The 20,553-nt window shown below is 54.2% G+C and overlaps 7 protein-coding genes across 7 annotated transcripts; 3 read left to right on the top strand and 4 right to left on the bottom strand.

Moving 5' to 3' along the window:
- Positions 1–905: 905 nt before the first annotated feature.
- Positions 906–2,218, bottom strand: MRS44_010328 (uncharacterized protein; the record flags this gene model as incomplete). The annotated part of the gene is made up of 3 exons (XM_046269882.2): positions 906–1,498; positions 1,577–2,033; positions 2,090–2,218. The coding sequence occupies 3 exons, from the start codon at positions 2,216–2,218 to the stop codon at positions 906–908; spliced, it is 1,179 nt and encodes a 392-aa protein (XP_046131230.1).
- A 1,615-nt stretch (positions 2,219–3,833) lies between these two features.
- On the bottom strand, positions 3,834–4,900 carry MRS44_010327 (uncharacterized protein; the record flags this gene model as incomplete). The annotated part of the gene is made up of 4 exons (XM_046269883.2): positions 3,834–3,908; positions 3,985–4,363; positions 4,569–4,688; positions 4,878–4,900. The coding sequence occupies 4 exons, from the start codon at positions 4,898–4,900 to the stop codon at positions 3,834–3,836; spliced, it is 597 nt and encodes a 198-aa protein (XP_046131231.1).
- A 4,908-nt stretch (positions 4,901–9,808) lies between these two features.
- MRS44_010326 (uncharacterized protein) lies at positions 9,809–11,353 on the top strand (the record flags this gene model as incomplete). The annotated part of the gene is made up of 3 exons (XM_046276466.2): positions 9,809–9,913; positions 9,968–10,106; positions 10,161–11,353. 3 exons carry the CDS (start codon positions 9,809–9,811, stop codon positions 11,351–11,353), a joined length of 1,437 nt encoding a protein of 478 aa, XP_046131233.1.
- A 338-nt stretch (positions 11,354–11,691) lies between these two features.
- Positions 11,692–12,309, top strand: MRS44_010325 (uncharacterized protein; the record flags this gene model as incomplete). Its single annotated transcript, XM_046269886.2, has 1 exon — positions 11,692–12,309. The coding sequence occupies one exon, from the start codon at positions 11,692–11,694 to the stop codon at positions 12,307–12,309; it is 618 nt and encodes a 205-aa protein (XP_046131234.1).
- A 47-nt stretch (positions 12,310–12,356) lies between these two features.
- Positions 12,357–13,796, bottom strand: MRS44_010324 (uncharacterized protein; the record flags this gene model as incomplete). Its single annotated transcript, XM_046270996.1, has 1 exon — positions 12,357–13,796. The coding sequence occupies one exon, from the start codon at positions 13,794–13,796 to the stop codon at positions 12,357–12,359; it is 1,440 nt and encodes a 479-aa protein (XP_046131235.1).
- A 541-nt stretch (positions 13,797–14,337) lies between these two features.
- MRS44_010323 (uncharacterized protein) lies at positions 14,338–16,347 on the bottom strand (the record flags this gene model as incomplete). Its single annotated transcript, XM_046281260.1, has 3 exons — positions 14,338–15,561; positions 15,614–15,920; positions 15,971–16,347. 3 exons carry the CDS (start codon positions 16,345–16,347, stop codon positions 14,338–14,340), a joined length of 1,908 nt encoding a protein of 635 aa, XP_046131236.1.
- Positions 16,348–17,393: 1,046 nt separating this feature from the next.
- On the top strand, positions 17,394–20,355 carry MRS44_010322 (uncharacterized protein; the record flags this gene model as incomplete). Its single annotated transcript, XM_046269888.2, has 6 exons — positions 17,394–18,236; positions 18,289–18,441; positions 18,489–18,603; positions 18,653–18,744; positions 18,795–18,980; positions 19,030–20,355. The coding sequence occupies 6 exons, from the start codon at positions 17,394–17,396 to the stop codon at positions 20,353–20,355; spliced, it is 2,715 nt and encodes a 904-aa protein (XP_046131237.2).
- Between the last annotated feature and the right edge of the window lie 198 nt (positions 20,356–20,553).

Below are 20,553 nucleotides of genomic sequence, written 5' to 3'. Positions count from 1 at the left end.
CACGATCTGGCAAACATGCACTCGAGACTCTTGGCTATGTCGGAAACAAGGTCCGATATCCCTGAGGCTGATCGCCTTTGACCTCTGCAGCCCATGGCCTCTCTCTGTCAAATACTGGGATCAAAAAAGCTCAAGTTCGCTTCGTCACCTGAAACGACCTTCAAGTTAAGACCTGGACTGGAATATTCCGTATGGGTCAAGCAACGCGTTTTTGTTTTTAGAAGCCTTTTGTTTAGGCTATTTTCACCATCGGCAAACCGTCATATCTGACTCTTGGCTCTCCTTGCTTTCATTAAGTTATGTCTTGGCCTGGACACATCCTTTCACCCCTATCGCAGCGCCCAATGGCCCATGAGCGGGGGAGCAATCTGTTGGTGGTGTCTAAGCGAGCAACTCGTCAAGCCCAGAACTGTCATAGCTCAAAAGTCTGGGCCAGATAGGCATTCTCGTCATGGTATCGAGGGAAAGTGGCACCTTGTAAGGTCCAAGTCTAGATCAGGCCAGAGAAGGCAGCCTCAATGAACTTACATCCACCGGATGCTGTACATACCGTGTGGCAGAAGGACAAACCGCCTTTCGACAGTTGATACCATTTCCAAGTTGTCTTGGAGGCAGTGTCTCGCTATCTTCCTGGAGACTCTACGAGTTCATCACTGGTGCCAGTCGTGGAGGAGGGAACAGAGGACTGCTGGCATCACTTCAGCGAACTTGAAGTACTATGAATTTTCTCATTTTAGTTTCGCTTTCTACATCGATTCATAACCCCAACCATACGCCTTTCTAACACAGACACCGTCGTTGCGGCTGCCCCCTCGCACCTGTCATAACTCGTAGGCACATCAACCCTTCATGGCAACATCCAGCGACCATGCTGATCAATGTCAGATAAAATATACACCTTAGCTTTACAGCTCATCCTTTCCAGCAGAGCCAGCAGGCTTAGCCTCCTTTCCGCCATCGGCGAGTCCTCGCTTCACCATGGACGAGATGATCTCGTACACGACCTGGGCTGCAGCCAGGGCGGTCTCCTCCCCGCCGTTTTGGTACGCAGGCGACACCTCAACGACGTCAGCGCCAACAAGGTTGAGGCCTTCGAGACCGCGCAGAATGCGGATGAACTCGCGGGTTGACCAGCCACCAGGCTCAGGGGTACCGGTACCGGGGGCAAAGGCCGGGTCGAGGACGTCGATGTCGACGGACAGGTAGACGGGGTTCTCGGTGCCGAGGACCTTGAGGATACCATCGATGATACCCTTGGTGCCGATCTCGTCAATGTCATCAGCAGTGAAACGGACCCAGTTCTGCGAGGTGTCATCCTCGTTGTCGGCAAAATCGTCGCCCGAGAGGCGAGTGCGCAGGCCGGCGTGGACCGAGGCCTCTGAAGACGAGTTGGAGAGAAGGCCTTCCTGGTTGGCCATCCAGAACATCGATCCATGGGTGAATTGAGAGGCTCCCCACCAAGATGGGTAGGCAGCCGGGTTCCAGGTGTCGAGGTGAGCTGAGAATACATGTCAGTACTGTTATCGCCAATGGAGGAGCCTGCCTCCCCGGGCTAGGCCAAGCAGTCAAGACTCACCGTCAAAGTGCAAGACCTGGATAGGCTTGCCATAAATGTGATTCAGGGCTCTCAGAGCAGGCAGTGCTAGACTGTGATCACCACCCAGGGTCATCAACTTGGGCTTGGGTGCCAGGGAAGATACGGTCTTTCGCTTGCCGAGCTGCTTGAAGGCCTGAGTCATCTGCTCCTGTGCGATGTTGTTGTCAAGGGGAGTGATGCTGATATCGCCACAGTCGACGATCTTGGCCCAGTTCTGGTAGGGGTTGATGCCAGCGCGAGGGTTGAAGCCGCGGAATGATGTCTGGCGTGCCGAGGCGGAGCGGATGGCACGGGGGCCGAAGCGTGCGCCCGGTCTGTAGCTGACAGCTGTGTCAAAGGGAGCACCGACGATGGCGATATCGAAGGGCTCGGTAGGCTCTGTGAGGCACTTGACGTGGTTCAGGTGGGCAAAGGTGTTGATGCCAGCAAAGGGCCACTATTTGGTTGAGTGTAAGTCGAGCAATTCTCACGGGCTCAACGAGCAAGACATACCTCATAGCCCCATTTTGCCTCGAGCTCATCCAGTTCCTCCTTGGTCCATTCCTTATCGTCATGATCATGAGCGCAGGCTGAGGCCAGCCCTGTCAGGGCCAGCAGGTTCAAGAGAGCTGAAGACTTCATTCTAGGTACAGTCCAAGTCTATAGTCCTGAGGAAGAAGAAGAGGAGGGAGAGAGAAAGAAGAGGGAGGCGGCGAGGTCTATTATAGTTGTCTGCATCGTCCAAAGTGGCATGCCCTCCACCGGCGCCGGCGGCCGGCCCCACGAGTCGGGATGGGATCTACTCGAGTCGAGTCGCAAGGCGTGTCATTTGGTCATACAAGAACGAAACTCTCCATGTCTACGGTCCCCGCGGGCCAATGGGCTAGAGTTTTGACAAAGAGGCCTGATGCCGACAGACCACGCGATGAGATACAGTACAGTTATGCAGCCAGGCGCCCGATTGGCCAATCGCCCAGCGACAAAGCACCCCCGCGTCCCTCTCTCTCCCCGCCTCTCCTCTACAAGAGAAAAAAAGTTGGAGAAGATGGCCGTCGTCCGAACCCGAATGAGGCAGTTTGTTGCCATTTTGACTCCGAGTCGGCCAGAGCAGAGGAGGGGCGGTCCCGGGAACGGGGCCGGAGGTTGGCGGGCTTGCGTCGGGGCTAGGTTGAGAAGGGAAAGTTGACGCGACGGGGGCAGGAGACTCCGACTCCCGTCTTATCTCCAATGACAGACGAACCTCCATCCGAGGTTGGCCATGGCCTTGGGTTGCCGCTGTTAACAAGGTGACTTGTCCGTCTTCAGGGTTCCCTTGACTTGATTCATGAGCAACTGTAGCTCTGCATCCATGTCCTACATGGCAATGTCACCAATACAGCATCTACCATCCGTCCACCGCCTCATGTCATGACCATGCCATTCTCCCTCCCATCCCCACTGGCATCATGAAAATCCCAAAGTCCCCAACTGCAGCACGAGACCGGCCCGGAATGCGGTCATGAGGAATCCGAAGCTCCTTCACCGAGACATGCCTCACCTCGGATGCAGCATCCGAGCCTTCTCTCGGCTGGTCTTCGTCTACGTCATGTCAAGTTCTTGATTGTACACACACACGACAATAACAGCAGACTCCGAGTAAGTAGAAAAATACACAAACTTTCTATAAAGTCAAGCAAGACGAACAAGACAAGACATCGATGTAAATTGCACCCCAATCGCCAAACTGTCCTATCAAAGCATTCCCATCTGGATGTATGAATCGTCTCCCGTCCGCTCTCCCGGTTTCGTTTCCATCCTTTGGTCCATCCTCCTACCTCAGAAACCCTCGGGCGAGAATCAAGGAATAAACAGCGTTGTAGATCCTGGTCCAAGGAAACTTCGGAGAGGCTGGTGGGGTTGGGCTGGCTCATCATAGAGTCTCCGGCAGACTATGGCCACGCTCAGCGGCCTAGGAGAGTCCATCGCATACGTCGCCCTCGAAAACCATCGTCTCTTCGTCACGGAACAAGACGCCTGCTCCCCAAGCTTCGTTCCGTTATCCGATCCATATCAAACACAGGATGACCATTTCTTGTGAGATCCCATCGCATTCCGTTCCATTCGCTCGGGTCATCCCAATCTAGTCTTGCCGTACCCACGCCAGAGGACTCTCTGCCCGCTACTGCCTGCTAAGGCCTTCTTGGCTAATCAACCATTTTCAGGGGAGGGTGAAGAATGGCTTTTGGTCGTGGCGCGGCTGCGGCTCGTGCCTATCCGTTTATAGGACAAGACACTTGTGCCCCCTGGAGCCAGCCTTCTTGGGGACGGGGGGTTCAAGGGCCGCCACAATGGCCTACATGGGTAGTTAGCAGAGACTCAGAGTCGCCTATCTATATAGGCATAGACCACTCGGCTTTCCCCCAACATACCTCATCAAAGACGTCCTTAAGCTTGTACTGAGTCAGAGCGCTGCATTCGACGTACTTGACCGCACCCAGATCCTTGGCCATTCGCTCGCCGTCCTCCCGTCGCACCGGGGCCATCTTCTGCTTCGACAGCTTGTCCCGGACGCTGGGGTCATCTCTCAAATCCACCTGGGTACCGACAATCAGGCAGGGGACGCCAGGGCAGTGGTGGCGGACCTCGGGGAACCACTTCTCGCGGACGTTTTCGAACGAGGCAGGCGAGGTGACGCTGAAGCAGACAAGGAAAACATCGGTCTGGGGATATGAGAGAGGTCGGAGTCGGTCGTAATCTTCTTGACCGGCAGTATCGAACAGGCCCAGAGTGTATGGCTCATCACCAATCCTACCACCGGTTAGCCCGTCCTAGATGACCGTGCGCCATGGCGTCAAGTGACAATATCCCCAAGTCGATTGCGCATATCTGGAATTCGACATGTACTGGGGGTCCATCACCGCAATCTTGACAGCGAAGAACAACCATTGTATGTGGGGGCGCGGCATGGCGTGGGGGCTGGCGTAGATCTGATGGGCGTGCAAGTAGGACTCACATTACCGTGACGGCGTAGTTGTCAAAGACGGTCGGAACATATTCGGAGGGGAACTTGTTTGTTGTGTAGCTGATGAGAAGACAAGTCTTTCCAACAGCACCATCGCCGACGACGACGCACCTATCAAAAGAGGAGACTGGTTAGCTTCTGCAAGCAGCCGAAGAAGTGGCAGGAGGGAAAGGAGATGGCATGCACAGGCGATGCGCAGGCATGCCCGAGGTGATGCTGTCCAGAGAAAGGCAGCCTGGAGCAGGCACAGGCAGAAAAAATCCCAGCAAAGGGCGACAGGCAAAGAGCGACAGAACTTACTTGATCGTTGCGACAACCGTCATGATTCCTCTCGACAGCTCCTCGGCAGGAGCTCGACTACGCTAAGGTGGTATGCAGAGGCTCTCGAGTGATGAAGCTTCTATTGGCGGGCGGGTGCGCGCGCGAACGGTGAGAGGTGAAAGAGCGGGGAGGAAGCGGGAGCGGAGAAGACGAGGTCGTAGTCGGAATCGGAGAGGATATATCGGAAGATGAGAGGTAGGTAGGCAAGGCAACGAGGGACGAGTTGGCTGGAGATGGATGGCGGATGGAAATGGTGGAGGTGAGGATGCGGTGGATGCGGTTTGCAGTAGCAAGTAGCAGGTTGGTATCGAGGTTGCTTCCTTGCGTTTTGGGCGCTGTTGCAGCAGCGGGTGGAGATGGAGAGAAGGAGGCTGTGGTCGACTCGAGCGAGCGATGAATGGAGACGGGGACCTCAGGACCGGACCTGCGCAAAAAGGTGGGAGGCACGGTTAGCTTAGTTGATGAGCGAGTCGCTGACAGTGGGTAACGTCAAGTTAAGTGGTGACAGGAGGCACTGGAGGCGGTAGAGGTAGGCAGCGGCGGGCAGGTGGCCGGCCAGTGGTGGAAGTGAGATTGGACGGGAGTGGCAGTGGCAGTGGCAGAAGCAGAGGCAGAAGCAGAGTTGGCGGGCAGCGGTAGGTCGGTAGGTAATAGTGGGCCTTGGGGGAGTGGACAGCACCAGAAACCAAAAGCAAGCCAGGCAGGAAGTGGAAGTGCAAGGCCAGCAGGCAGAAGGACCCGACCAGCCAGAACAGACCAGACCAGACCAGACCAAAGCCAGACCAAGCAGGGGATGGGATAGGATGGATGATGAGAGGGGAGGGGGTTGGAGCAGCACGATTCCCAGGTTTAGCCTAGGTGGGTAAGTACCTAGGTCCAAAGATGAGGAGGCAGGCAAGCAGGCAAGCAAGCCTGGTAATAATAACTTGGTTTGGTGACAGAGAGACAGAAGCAGCCAGCCAAGGCTGTGAATGGTGGTGATGAGCGTGAACGTGAGAGTAACAGGGTGGTACCGTACCGTCGTTGTCGTCCTCTGTTGCTTGTTCAGGTAGACTACCACCAGCCAAGCAAAGCTCCAGAAGAGTCGGCCAAGGCCGATTTGCGACGTGGGCAAGAGTGGATAACCAAGTGGAGGAAAGACAACGGCGCGCGTGCGTGCGTGCGTGCGCCCGGGAGTGGACGAGTGAATGAATGAGATGAGAGATGGAAGGATGATGGACAAGATTGAGCCAGACGGCGTAGCACGCTGGGATGGTGGATGTGATGATGATGGATGGTGATGCAGCAGCACAGTCAAATGAGTTTCCCCAACAGGCAGCAGAGGAAGGATCAAGAAAATGGAACCCACCAACCTCTTTCTCTTGATTGCTGTACGTCTATCTCCTCCTCCTTGTAGGACTGATCGTCAACGTCGAGTGAGGCACGAGGACCTTTGTAATGAGCGAGATGGATGTCGTGCTCCGAGGAGAAAAGGAGCTTGCCTTCGAGGCCGTCGATAACCTGACAAGGCCAAATAGATATGTAAGAAGTCGCAGAGACAAGACAAAGGAGGACAGTCAAAGGAATTGATGAACCCCGTGAAGCAGAGGCAGAGGAAGGGGGCGTTCAAGTTGATGAGCGATGCATCCATGCCATGGAAAACGGGCCCGGGCACGGGTGGGCGGACGCGCCTGGCCTGGGCGCCTCTGGAGCTGGAGGCCATGGACATCTCCAGGGCGGACATTCTAGTGGATGAAGAGCCCCGAGCCCCAAGTGATCAGAGGCCCGTCCCCACCAAGGCTGGTACCTACTAGTGAACCTGGTAGGTACTGGACTAGTCCGTCAAATAACTTATCCATGAAGACGGGACCGTTCCATCTCATTAAGGAGCCGTGCAAGATGGAGGGAGCTGATAAGGCATTTGAGATGGATGCTTTACGATTCAACATGTTCTACAATCATCATCACATTATTCTCATGGCCTCTGATAACAGTCAGTGATGGCGCAATTCTTAGAGGCAGCTAAGCATGGCCTCTTTCTCCTCTGTTAGTTACCCACGTCAAGATACCACTAGCTCCTCAAGCTATCAGCAGGACACCCAGGTATCCTCCAAGCTGCGGATACCTACCTCCATCGGAGAAATCCTCTAAACCGGATCGCGTCCGTGACGACCCCCAGCGAGATGGTGAAGGACGAAAAAAACCGAGCGTGAACTTGGGGCTCTTTGAGCCCCCTGCAACGACCAACCAGAGCCGCTACGGGAAACAAACGTGAAACCGCAAGTCAGGGGCAGGAGGGCAGAGAGAGAAAGAAACACCGGCGAGCTTTGGCTTGATGAACAATGGAAAAGCCCCAGTCGGCGGTATTACGTCGTGCGGGAGAACCGTGCCCTTGGAAAAGGGACCCTTTTTAGCAGACAGCCAACTCAAGGCAGAGCGAGGAATGCTGCGACAAGGCCCGTCGACGTTTGATGACGACATCAGGGTTGAGCGATGTTTGAGCCACCCTCGACGAGAGATGCCACCTACGAGATGCTTGCACGAGCGAGCAAGCAAGCAAGCAACAAAGGGCAGGACAGTACTTGGACATGGGCAGCTTGAATAGGGGCCAAAGAGTGGACAAATGATGGTCAGTTTTCCCCGGGGGTGGGCGGGTTCGTCATAATGGGATGGGCTTTTACTATTTGTGCCTCTGTTTTCTTTGTTGGGGAAACATGCTTGTCTGGTCCTTGATGGCTTGCCGACTTCATCTCGTCCTAGAGGTGATGCCATCTTGCCACACAGAGACTCACACCGTTATCTCTAGTTCAAGGCTCACCTGCTCTGCCGGTCTGACCTTGATTGTCCGAGGTCGAGTCGACCTTCGAGATGAATTCCATCTGATGATGAGAGACCGGGGGGTGGTGGTTGTTCAGCCTTTGCAGGGAGCTCCCTCTGGCCCATGCCTTCATTAGCCCTGGGCAAATCCCCTGATATCCTGACTAAACCAGCCAGCAAGGGGAACTGCGAGATGGTCCTTGCTCATGTAGACGAGACTGGCTCATCAGATTGTGTGAGATTGGGGGACGATGCAAACCGCCTCCCGCCTCAAAAGCAAATTGCAAACCACGCGTGACCGAGAAACACGACTCTCGATGGGTCACCTTGCGCTCTGTGCTTCCGGTGAGCCTTGGGGTCTGGTCTGGGACAAACTCGCCTCAGAAGGTATAACTCGTGGCCAAAGAAAAAGGGTCCTTATCCATGTCATGATACCATCTCCTTGCACCAGTAACAGGACTCGGCCTGTGTCTCTGGAGCTTTCTGGACTACCACCATCCATGGCAGGATATGCAATAGCATGTCGGCACTTGAACATGCCGACAGTCAGCATTACCACCACCACATATTCCCATCAGACAAAACACACAGACACAGACAAGACAGCCTTGCAGAAAGGGATCCCGCCTTAGTCTCATCCATACCGGGGAATATCACAGGAGCTAGCCGGACCCAAATCTCGGGATCCAAGACCCCAGCTCCCGCCTCATTCACGTTGCCCATCCATCAAAACACACACGCGCTCAAGGGTCCTTGTTTCCAAGCCCACACTCAAGCTTCAGCCCAGGGATATTACATCTACCAAGGGCTCCTTGCACGACTTTATGCATCGGAGATCACTGTTTCTCTTTTTTTTCCCCTTGTGAGCTAGACCTGTCAGATTTCAGTTTCCTATCAGACTGACAAGAGTCTGTTCAACTTGCATCCCATCCTCATCAACATGGGACGAAATGGAAACATGCGGCCCAGCTGCCTGTCTCACATTGGGTCAGCCAGGCTCTCTCGACGCTCAGACTCTGCAGCACCGCACTGCACCGAGGAGAGCGTCCCCTGTTCGTTCGTGGGTAACCTGAGACATGGCACATCCAGCTCCAGTCGTTAACGGTCTGCACGTTGCTCCATCACGGCCCAGGCCGGGCCTAGTGCGAATCTGCACCCTCGCCCTTCGATTTGTTGTCAATCAGCCTCCTCGACTTTTGCTCTGCAAGCCCTCCCAGTGTGCAGGCAGAATGAAGAGATATTACTGGCTGAAATGGTCTGGCTCTCGTTAGTGCTGTAGATACAGAGTGAGCGGTCAGCCGCGCCATCTTCGGCGTAGGCGTCGGCGAACTTGTCGGCGAACGACTGGAGCTAGTTGCGGATAGATAATGTTTGTTTCCTGCAACACAACGTCGGGTATACTCAACAATAGAACTGGAAATTGTTGCCGACTTGGTGGGTAGCAATGCCAAGTGTGCTGTCTGCAACTGGGAATGCTGAGCTCAGGGGGCAGCTTTATCTGCGACGCAAGATGCCATATCCGCAAATACCTATCCAGGTACTGTTGACTAGGAAGTCCTAGTCAAGTTCAACTACCGACGTAGAGCCAATCTGATGTGTATTTTTAGGCGGGAACTGCCTCAATATAGTCTTCAATATACTCGTTTCAGGCTCGTACTCGGTACTCCTCGTGGCAAATCTCTGACCTACCAAACCTGGCCCCTAACCAAACTAAAGTACTTGGTCCCCATGTTAGAGCCCTTCATTCATCGGCCAACCTTGAAGCGGCGACGTCAAGCTCCAGATAGAAGTCGATTCCTTCCGCAACTAGCCTCAACTCACTCCGCATCCTTCGGCGAACATCTGGGGTCATGAACAGATTCGAGCTGGTGCGCTAACCCCATGTGGCGATCCGGGACCTGCAACCCATCCATTCGAGCTCCCGGTCGTCGGGGCGCGAGATGCCCGAGTCCGGAAAGTTGGTGTGGGTACGGCGAAGCGACAAGAAACTCAGGCGGATAAAAACCAACAGCCCAAGGCCTGTCAGCCCGTGAAAGCTCGACGACTCGGAGTTCTGCTGCCAAAGAGGTTGTCTCGTACAGGACCTTGCCCATAGAGCCTCTCAGCTGCCCATAATGGCGATTCTCGAGTGGACGCGGCAGGACAAGCCGCCGAAGCTTCTCAAGTTGCGATCATCAGCTGGTCTAATCGTCACCACCTGTTCTTTTGCCATCTTTACTGTAATACTTGGCACCGTTCTGTTACAAACCGAGCTGAGCTGACCTATTCGATAGGACATCTTCTTGTACGGCGTCATCGTCCCTGTGCTGCCATTCTCACTCGAAAACCGGGTTGGCATCAGCACAGACAGAGTCCAGTACTGGGTTTCGATAGCACTGGCCGTCTATGGTGCCGCTCTCCTAGGCGGGTCTCGTATGTAACTCCCCCCTTGGTGAGACGGGTGTTGACATGTAGTTTGAAACACAGCTGTTTGGGGATACCTGGCAGATAGAATCCAGAACCGCCGAATCCCGATGCTTATTGGTCTCATCTTGCTGGCTGGAGCTACCGTCTTCCTCTGCGTAGGACGAAACCTCCCGCTCTTCCTCGTCGGCCGTGTCCTCCAGGGTATATCAGCGGCTCTCACCTGGACTGTTGGTCTGGCCTTGGTTGTCGATACCGTGGATAAGGACCACGTCGGCAAGGCAATGGGCTGGATCAGCATGGCCTGCAGCCTGGGCATCCTGACAGCACCTCTACTTGGAGGAGTTGTATATGGCAAGGGGGGTTACTACTCCGTGTTTGCCATGTGTTTTGGTCTGCTTGCAGTAGATATTGTTCTGCGTCTCGTCATCATCGAGGTCAAGGAGGCCAAGGTATGGTTTGACAATGCAGAGACTGCAACGTCCACCGACTTGGAGGGCATTCAGGCGGGTGAGTCTAAGGGAGAGGGCGAAGGGGATTCGAAGACCCCAGTGCAAACAACAGATGAATCGATCAAGGACGAATTGGATCCATCGCGAACGCCCATCAAGACACTGGTCAGACTGCTACGACGACCTCGCTTCTTGGCTGCTCTCTGGGGAACACTCGTTCAGGCGATTATCCAGACCGCCCTAGAAAGCACGCTTCCTCTTCTCACTAAGGAGATATTCGGCTGGGACTCAATTGGCGCAGGACTCATCTTTCTCCCCATCATTCTGCCATCGTTTCTCGGCCCCGTCATTGGAATGATAAGCGATCGTTACGGACCCAAGTGGCTCGCCACGTTTGGCCTTTTCTTCGCAACACCCTTTGCCGTGTGTCTGCGGTTCGTCTCGGAGAACAAGATCGAGGACAAGATACTGCTGTGTGGGCTCCTTGTCGGCATTGGCATCACCATGTCGTGCATTTTCGGCCCACTCATGGCAGAGATCACTTGGTCTGTCCAGGGCGAGGATGGGAAGGAGGGCGTGGGACAGATTGCCCAGGCGTACGGCCTGTACAACATGGCCTACTCTGGAGGGTCATTGGTAGGGCCAATCTTGGGCGGAATGATCAGAGATAGTGCTGGATGGGGGACTGTAGGGTGGTCACTGGGTGTCATTGTGTTTGTGTCTGCAATCCCAACGATGCTGTACACGGGCGGGCCTCTGAATGTAAAGTTTCGAGGCCGGAGGAGATATTCATCTGAGGCATAATTAAGAACATGAATAAGAGTGAATGAATCGCTCCTCAAGAGTTTGGTGTCTCAGAGAATGCATGGTGCGAAATGCTTATGAGCTTTGACATGGTGATGAATTGACACCGACGCTAAGCCGTAAAAGTATAGCTACGTAGGCAGCTTTCACCTGCACAAGATGAACTCCAAGGCTGTCAAGGCAACTCTTTTCTATCAACATCTGGTCAATAGTCGGCACAACGTGAAATTCTTGGTTACAGCCGAATTTTTATATCCGAAGGGATCATATGTGAGCTCTCTATCACACCAGAATATTGCAGAAGCACACACAGTTCCACTTGCCTCAGCGACACAACCATGGACCAGCAACAGCACATCGACGCGCTCCTCGAGCGCTATCTAGGCCTGCTGGATGAATACACCCAGCTACGCAAGAGCCTATCACAGATTCAGTCCAATGTCTACCAGAACATTGCACGAGCAAACTTTGCTGGCGAGCGAGGCATGAGGTATGGCCAGGATCATTACGATGAGAGAATGCAGGCAATCCGCCTTCTTGACATCGAGGTCGACGAGAAAGAGATTCCGTCCTTTTCCATCATCGATGCTCCTATCGAAGAGCCAGATAAGGAAGAAAAAGTCGCTACTGAGGGAAACGATGGGGAATCGGGGGATACAGCCGAAAAAGACAGTACCAAAGAGTCAGCCCAAAAGAAGCCCAAGAAGAACAGGAATCCATTGCACTGGTACGGCATGTTCGCACCCATACCGCTCCGCACAGCCCAGACGCAATCTGTCCAGGCGGTAGAGAAGATCATCCCCAGGCTCGTCTCAGTCAATGCCGAAATGCTCAACGTCGAGATTGAGGTGCGACGAGCTCGGAAGAGACGGGCCAAGGCGGAAGCGGCAGCGAAGAATGAGGGTGAAACTACAGCCAACACTCAGCCTCAGACGGCACCGCTTGAGGCATCTTGATTCCATTATCAGACTAGGCCTTGTGGCACAAGATATGCTCATCCCGGTTATTCGAGGTGTCCCCAGAGGTTGTTCAAGCTCTCAGCCAAAGTTGGATGGGCATAGACTGCCGCCTCCAAGTCCCACCACTTCAAGCCACCCATCATAGCAGTCTGGACAATCGACATTACCTCGCCTCCTTCAATACCCAAACACGTGAAACCCAATATCTCACCCGTCTTTGCGTCCACAGCCGCCTTCATCATGCCTCGTGGCTCCGCCGTCTCCAATGCCCTTGCGACATAACTCATGGGCATCTTGGCCATTTTAACCTCTCTGGTACTATTGGCGAGGTCTCTGGCGTGGAGACCGACATGACCCAACTGCGGATCAGTGTACATGCAGTAAGGGGTCAGGACTCGGGAGATAGAGGCCTGCGTTGTGGCCATGGTTGGAGTCGTGGATGACATGGTCTCCGAAAGGAGGTTGGTGCGGATGATACGGAAATCATCATAGGACATATGTGTAAAGGCAGGGCCCCCATGGCAATCTCCCAGGGCATATACCCCTGAAGCTGTGGTTTGGAGCTTCTCATCCACAACAATGTGTCCCTTGGCGGTTGTCTTGATGCCAACTTCAGAGAGATTCAATCCATCTGTATTGGGTACTCGGCCCGCTGCCAAGAGAAGATGTGATCCTGACACTTCTGTCTGACCTCTCGGAGTCTTGACGCTCACCGAGAAGGGGGTTTCTGCGTTCTTTGTGGCCGAGATAGAGTCGACCGTACTCGACAAGTGTATTGTGATGCCATCTTGCCGAAGGATATCGAGTAGACACTCTGCCACGTCAGGATCCTCTCGCGGCACGAGTTGCCTCGCTCTCTGGACGACGGTGACATCAGCTCCCAGGCGGCGAAAGAGCTGTCCAAACTCGAGGCCGATGTATCCGCCGCCAAGCACAACGAGATGTCGTGGAACCTCAGCAAGTTCCATGATGGACGTCGAGTTCAGCACACGTGCCGGCTCCAGGTCATCCAACCCTGGGATCTCGGGCCGCGCCGACCTCTCTCCAACATTGAGGAACACGGTGTCGGCGCTGACCTCCTTGTTGCCTCCGTCCTGCAGCGCGACCTTGAGCTTCCGATCACCGACGAAGCTAGCATCGCCCATGATAACCTCGACGCCCGCGGCGGCCAGCCCCTTGACGCTACCGCTGTTCCACTGCTCCACGATGGCGCGCTTGCGCTGTCTCACGCGAGCCATGTCGATCTCGACGTGGCCGTTTCCAGCTCGCACCCCGTAGTCGCTGTCTCGTCGCGCCAGATACGCGGCGCGCCCGGATGCGATCATTGTCTTTGTTGGTGTGCAGCCGACGTTGACACAGGTGCCCCCCAAGGCGGCGCGCTCGATGACGGCTGTCTTGCGGCCGGCTTTGGCAAAGGCCTTGGCGACGGGGTTACCTCCCTGGCCGGAGCCGAGGACGAGGACGTCGTAGTGAGTGGCTGACATTGTGCTGAGAGCCCGAGGGAGAGTGAATTGGTTAATACGGGTGAAACGGAGAGGTAGACTGATGCAATGGCTGAGACGATTCATATATTTACTTCTTGTGATGGGTGGTTCAACTCTTTCTGAGCACCTGAGCAGAGCATAAAGACGAGTTTCTCATAATTTCTTTCAATCCACTACATCCTCTCGAACGCCATGAGAACGTATGGCTGGTTAAATACACTTTTGATGCCGGGCTTGCCGTATCTACCCCTCACCGGCATGTCCCATTCGGTCAGCATGGGAGAGTGAGTGGCAGCTTCAATCAGACTGACGAAATGCGGGCGCTGGCTGGTGAGGGACGGTTAAGCCGCTGACATGGTCTTGCATGAAGAGGGCTCGCTTGGGTGTGTTCAGCCGCAGTAAGAAGACACTGAAGGAAGGGCCAGTTGAACGGCACGTTGTCTGTCCTGTATCTTATCATGAACATCTCAACGGGCTATCTTCTTTAGCCATGGATACCCCGTCTAAGCAAGATTGCCGTGCTTTTCACCAGCATCTTTTCTCATCCCTCGTGAGCCAATCCTCCCAGTGTTGCGAGAACATCGTCTAGCATCTCCCTCACAGGACTATCTGGTCCAACATGACCGCCAAGCTGGGCTGCAATACCATTGATGGCAGCAACAGAATACTGATATCTCTTTCTCATACCGCTGTTTGCAGCCACGAGGACCGCGCAGCAAAGTTGCAAGGCGGCAACCTGTGCTTCCTGCACCAGAGGTGATGGCGACGGCTGCTCAGCATCAGACACATCCCACGCAGCCACTGCGGTGATGAGGTCCATCCACGCCTCAGGGATGCCGCTCGTCTCCTGCTCGACAATGGGCAAAAGAATGCGGACGATATCAGTGGCTCGAGAGGCATCTTCCTCAGTACAAGTGCGTGAGCCATGCTGAAGGATCGAGTTGAGATCGCTGGCGAGTATCCGCCATCCGTCGTTAGCAAGCAGCGAGTCTCGGCCCTTGGCCATGGTAGTCACGCCTTCGAGGGCAACAAGAATAGGAGAGCGAAAGTCGAGCTTCTCCTGGGAGCTGGACTGGTAGAGGTCCATGAACATGTCCATCAAACCTGTCGTCTCCTTGCGCAGGCTGTCGTTGTCGTCTTCCCGCAGCCAGAGCGCCAGCGCCCGGACGGCAGAGAGGATGAACATGTCCTCGTCAGCGTTGTCCTTGATAGAGTCCCAGGCGAGGGTATGGTGAGTGCCCGTTGCCGTCTCTGTTGTGCCTGCACGAGCATCTGGATGTAAGCCCATGGCTCCAGCAACAGAAGCGTCCCATCGATCACGCAGGTATTCAGCTGTGACAGACATGGTCTCGGAGATACCCTTGCGGAGCTTAAGGAGGTTTTCGGGAGTCATGATAAAAGTTTCCAAAGAGTCATCCTCGAGGCATTGCACGAGGTATCCCACAAATATGGAGATGATGTCGAACGCAGATGTAAGTCTTCTCGAGACTTTTGGATACTCTGGTGTGTTGAGTTGCTCCAGAAGGGTTGGGGCAGAAGAGCGAATGTCGATAAGCAGGAGGTTGATGAGGAGGTAGGAGAAGGCCTTGTCGTCCTTCTTTGCGTCTGTGAAGAGAATCTTTGGGCCTTGGATGGGGTAGGTCTGGAGTATAGACGCCGCAGCGTTTGTGTAGGCTGAGCGGGCCTCGGGGGTTGGTCGACTGGTGACGAGGTTTTGGATATAGTTGACAACGCTCTTCAGCCACTTGGGCTGGCGAGGCAGGATCTGCAGAACATATTAGTTGACCGTGTATCTCTCGGTTTTGGAGATGACCTACGCTAGGGTTGGCGTTTCGTAGAAAGTAGCCGAGAAACTCAAGAAGTGTCACAGCATCAGTGCCAGTAAACGACGAGACCAGGCTCTGAATGGTGACATCAATCTGCGTAGCCAATGCACTTGGATCTTCGACCACGGTCATGGAATTGAGCCATGCAAAGCTCAGAATGTCCAGGACTGCTGCATGGGTGGGAGCGATCTCGGTGAGTGAGCTAATGTCGGTAATCTTGATAAAGGCTTGAGCTCCAGTCTGCGAGCTGACCAGGGTATGGAGGAGTTGAAGGATCAAATTTGTGGTTTCCTCGGTGCTGTACCTGTCAGTATGTCTTATCTTCCTGAAGTTGTATTTAAAACAAACCTATAGAGAATAGCAGCGACGAGCAAAGGAGTCCTGTCAATGAACCTCGCGTCACTTTTTGCCTGGTCAGGTAGCAATATCGAAAAGATGTGCAAAACAGAAACAACAAGATCAAGCATCTCCTTTGCGTTCTTGTTGGAAGGCTTCGACCCGGTGCGTAACAACCGGTCTAGGAACTTTGGTGAAAGGCTGGACCAGAGGCTGTGGACAGTCTTCTCATCTTGTCGGAGTTCTTCTGAGCCGTCGAGAACGGACTTGAGGAGCGCGAGACCTACGAATCTCTGCGTGTCGTCTTTTGCCTTGAGGAGCGTCTTTATCTTGGCGATGTCGGTCGCTTGTGAGGTAGAGGGTTGTGCCTCGTCGGTGGTGGTGTCCATGTTGGTGTGAATAACACCAGGGTAATGTGAGGCTTTTTGACTTGGGAAGTTGTGAAAGAGAGAGAGTCTTTGTGGCATTAGAGGGGATTAAAATGAGTCTAGAGTTTGATAGATCCGTACGAGACCAACGACCTTGAAGTTGCTTGTTCAATCTTCTCTCACAGCCATAGCTTTGGCAGGCCCACTATTTCGATCAAGACCAAATCGCCCCGATAGGTGCATTGATGTTCAGCAGCAGCGAAATGATGATGTTTAGGTAGGAAAGCTGCTCCGAAGGCTGAGCCCTATGAGTGTATTTGAAACAGATATAAATTTAGAACTTATTATTTGTGCGTATTCGTCTTTTATTCGTATGCACCTATTCTAGAGCATGTTGATGGCATCTTGCTGTGCCTACCCTGTCTCACCTTCAGCTCGAACTTCAGCTTGCCTTATAGGGACAACAGATGCTGGGATAGGGTCTAGAGCTCAATGGGATGGCAAATTCAGGTGCTAGTGTGTCATTAAAGTCGATTAATTGGCCTGGTAACCATCTGTATGCAACCAGCCACCTTGTGCATGATTTGGTGTGATTGTCAGGCATGCTGCTGCTGCTGCTGCTGCTGCTGTCCAAGACAATGTTTTATGCGGCCCGGGGTGAGGCTTGTCTTTTAGGGATAATTGAAAGAACAGCACGAAATGCTTAGGTATCTAGCATCAACATTTTCACAAGAGTATCATCTGTAAATAGAGTCTCTAATAATTAAAGTACCTATACAAATTACAATCTTATAAAGTACGGTTTCATCCAGAGACCCCTTCTTACTCGACGCTTTAGGCAAGAACTCTACAGCGTGGCCCGAGCTCTCTAGGCCCACCACTTGCACTTGCGGCTGCAGCCCCCCAACTTCCATCATAGGCCAACACTTGTGCACTTGAACACGATTCAAAGCCTCTCCTTCTAGACACCACCAACGAAATAAACAAAAGAAGAAACAATACCCGACCGTCGCGAGACTCCTGCTGCGAGCGTCTCGGCTGCGCTGCACAATGGTATGAACCGCATCATGTCTGGAGACCCCTACGCCTTCGCATCCACCTCCGCCTCAGCCTCAGCCTCGTCCGCATCGCATACCCCCGACTCGGATCGTCGCGACGAGCTCGACTTTCTCGGCCAGGATGGCGACGAGGTCAGCGCCCGTCGTGGCGCCTATGGCCACGGCGATGACGGCCACAATATACTCGAAGATGACCCGCTACAGGGCAATTTAGCTGCACCCATGTCCTTCAAGCGACGTCAAGGACCCTCGTTCCTCTCTGCGCCGGCCCGCCTCTTCTCGGCCATCATGGGCTCACGGTCCAACGCTTCGCATTCTTCATCGAGAGGCCCATCGCCTGCCGTCTTCTCAGGCTCCGAGACCCCTCCGCGCGCCGAACCCGTCACCCTCAATGCCGCCTCTAAAGATGGTGCGCCGCTCGATTGGTACATTGAAGGACCCGGCCGCCGCGTCGGCTACGAGGATCTCACGGCCATTGACTGGATCTTCGAGTACACCAAGGAGCGCCAGCGCCTGCGTGTCCTATACTCCAGCGCGACCGGCGTGCTAGGCTACGCCCGCCGTCTCATCGACGCCAGCCAGGTCTGGATCGTCCTGTTGCTGACGGGCATGGCTGTCGGCGCAGTCGCTGCCTGCATCAACGTCACCACCGACTGGCTTGGCGATCTGAAGGAGGGCTATTGCTCCAGCGGGCCTGAAGGCGGCCACTTTTACCTTAACAAGGCGTTTTGCTGCTATGGATACGATCAGGGCTCCAAGTGCGAGGGCTGGAAGACATGGGGTGGTGCCCTCGGAGTGGGCTCGGCCGGCGGCAGATGGTTCCTCGAGTATTTCTTCTTTGTCGGCCTTGCGGTACGTCTAGATCCCGCCCAGCTCCATTCGCTGATGCTAATGATGGTTCAAGATGCTGTTTGCATATGTAGCTGCTCTTCTTGTGCAAGAGTATGCCATCTACGCCAAGCATAGTGGTATCCCAGAGATCAAGACTGTCCTGGGAGGATTCGTTATCCAACGATTCCTGGGTGGCTGGACACTTGTGACCAAGTCACTCGGCCTTGTAAGCCAGAACACTCGCCCTTTCTGATCAGTTACTCACTATTAAAGGCCTTGGCTGTGGCCTCGGGCATGTGGCTGGGCAAAGAAGGCCCGTTGATCCACGTCGCTTGCTGTTGCGCCAACGTATTTACGAAGTTGTTTCACAATATCAACGATAATGAAGGTACTTGTTCAAGGGGCGAGTTGGTCGATGCCTCTGCTGACATCCATAGCTCGAAAGCGAGAGGTTCTATCCGCTGCTGCGGCCTCAGGCGTCTCTGTTGCCTTTGGTTCCCCTATCGGCGGTGTCTTGTTTAGTCTCGAGGTATGCTTGGCCTTCACATATGTGCTGTTCGGCGTTGACACATCTACTAGACATTGTCGTACTATTTCCCAGACAAGACCATGTGGCAGAGTTTCGTCTGTGCCATGACGGCTGCAGTCGTTCTCCAAGCCTTCGACCCCTTTAGGTCAGGCAAACTCGTCTTGTACCAAGTCCAGTACAGTATCGGATGGCATCGTTTCGAGTTGCTTCCCTACGCCATCCTGGGCATCCTGGGAGTAAGTATGTCGTCATTCAGGGGCGTCACTTGCTAACAAGACTCTTCAGGGCATCCATGGTGGCCTCTTTATCAGGCTCAACATGGCCATCGCTCGCTGGAAAAAGGCTAATACTTGGATCCCCGGCCCCATCGCCCAGGTCCTCATTGTCGCCTTTTTCACAGCTCTCATCAACTACCCCAACTTTTACATGAAGGCGCAGACTACTGAGCTCGTCTCTAACCTCTTCTCCGAGTGCTCAAAGGTTCTCGATGACCCTATCGGCATCTGTAGGACAGGTGCCGCGTCTGCTAGAACCATTGTCCTCCTCGTCTTCGCCTCAGTGCTTGGATTCTTCCTCGCTGCCGTCACCTTTGGCCTGCAGATCCCTGCGGGCATCATTCTGCCCTCCATGGCTATTGGTGCTCTAACAGGTCGTGCCGTGGGCATCATCATGGAGATCTGGGTCACCAACTACCCGTCCTTCTTCCTCTTTGGCTCCTGTGAGCCTGATATACCCTGCGTCACTCCCGGCACGTATGCCATCGTCGGTGCCGCAGCCTCACTCGCTGGTGTGACTCGCATGACCGTCTCCATCGTCGTCATCATGTTCGAGCTCACTGGCGCTCTCACATATGTTCTCCCCATTATGATCGCTGTCATGATCTCCAAGTGGGTTGGCGACGCCTTCTCGCGCCGCGGTATCTACGAGTCGTGGATTCACTTTAACGAGTATCCCTTCCTGGACAACAGCGAGAACAGTGATGTTATCCCCGACATTCCTGCCGCTCAGGTCATGACCCGTATCGAGGATCTCGTCGTCCTTACAGCTACGGGCCATACCATCGCCTCCCTCACCACTATCCTCGAGATGCACCCCTACCGTGGCTTCCCTGTCATTTCAGATCCCCGTGAAGCCATACTCCTCGGCTATATCTCACGTGCTGAGCTTGCCTATAACCTGTCGGCCTCAACTCAGCCGCCTCGCTCACTACCTCCAGAGACTGAGGCCTTCTTCTCTCATCAGCCCCTCGCCGACCCGCGGACCACCCTTGACCTCCGCCCCTGGATGGACCAGACTCCCCTGACTCTACCATCCCACACAAGCCTACACCTCGTCTCAACATACTTCCAGAAGCTTGGTCTACGCTACCTCCTCTTCAGCGATCGCGGCGTCCTTCAGGGGCTGCTGACAAAGAAGGACGTCTGGTACGTCCTGAATGGCGCCGAGGAGACAAGGCGCACCATGGGCCTAGGACCCAGTGGACGAGGCCACGAGACGGGTGTGACGAGTATAGCGGCGGACGATGGCGCTCTCGAGAGTAGCGGGCTGCTGCAGGGTGCGGATGGCGCTGACGACGGCGACAGTATCCAGGGCGAGGAGCCCATGTTATAGAGGGAGTTGTTACATAAACGGGAATGTTTGGGACACGTATGATCTATGTTATGAATATTCTAGTTTCCTTGGCCATATAGACAGACGCTTTCTTCAGTCTTGAAGCACTGTATTGTATTGTATCTCACTCTGACCCTTGCTGATCGTTTCTGTGCACCGATGTTTAGAAGCTGGTCTTGGTTTGATAATGTCATTATA

Source organism: Fusarium solani (assembly GCF_023522795.1).
Source record: "Fusarium solani strain SB1 chromosome Unknown bctg00000006, whole genome shotgun sequence".
NCBI lineage: Eukaryota > Fungi > Ascomycota > Sordariomycetes > Hypocreales > Nectriaceae > Fusarium > Fusarium solani.
The sequence above is the reverse complement of the archived record's forward strand: the minus strand, read 5'-3'. Positions and strand labels throughout refer to the sequence as shown.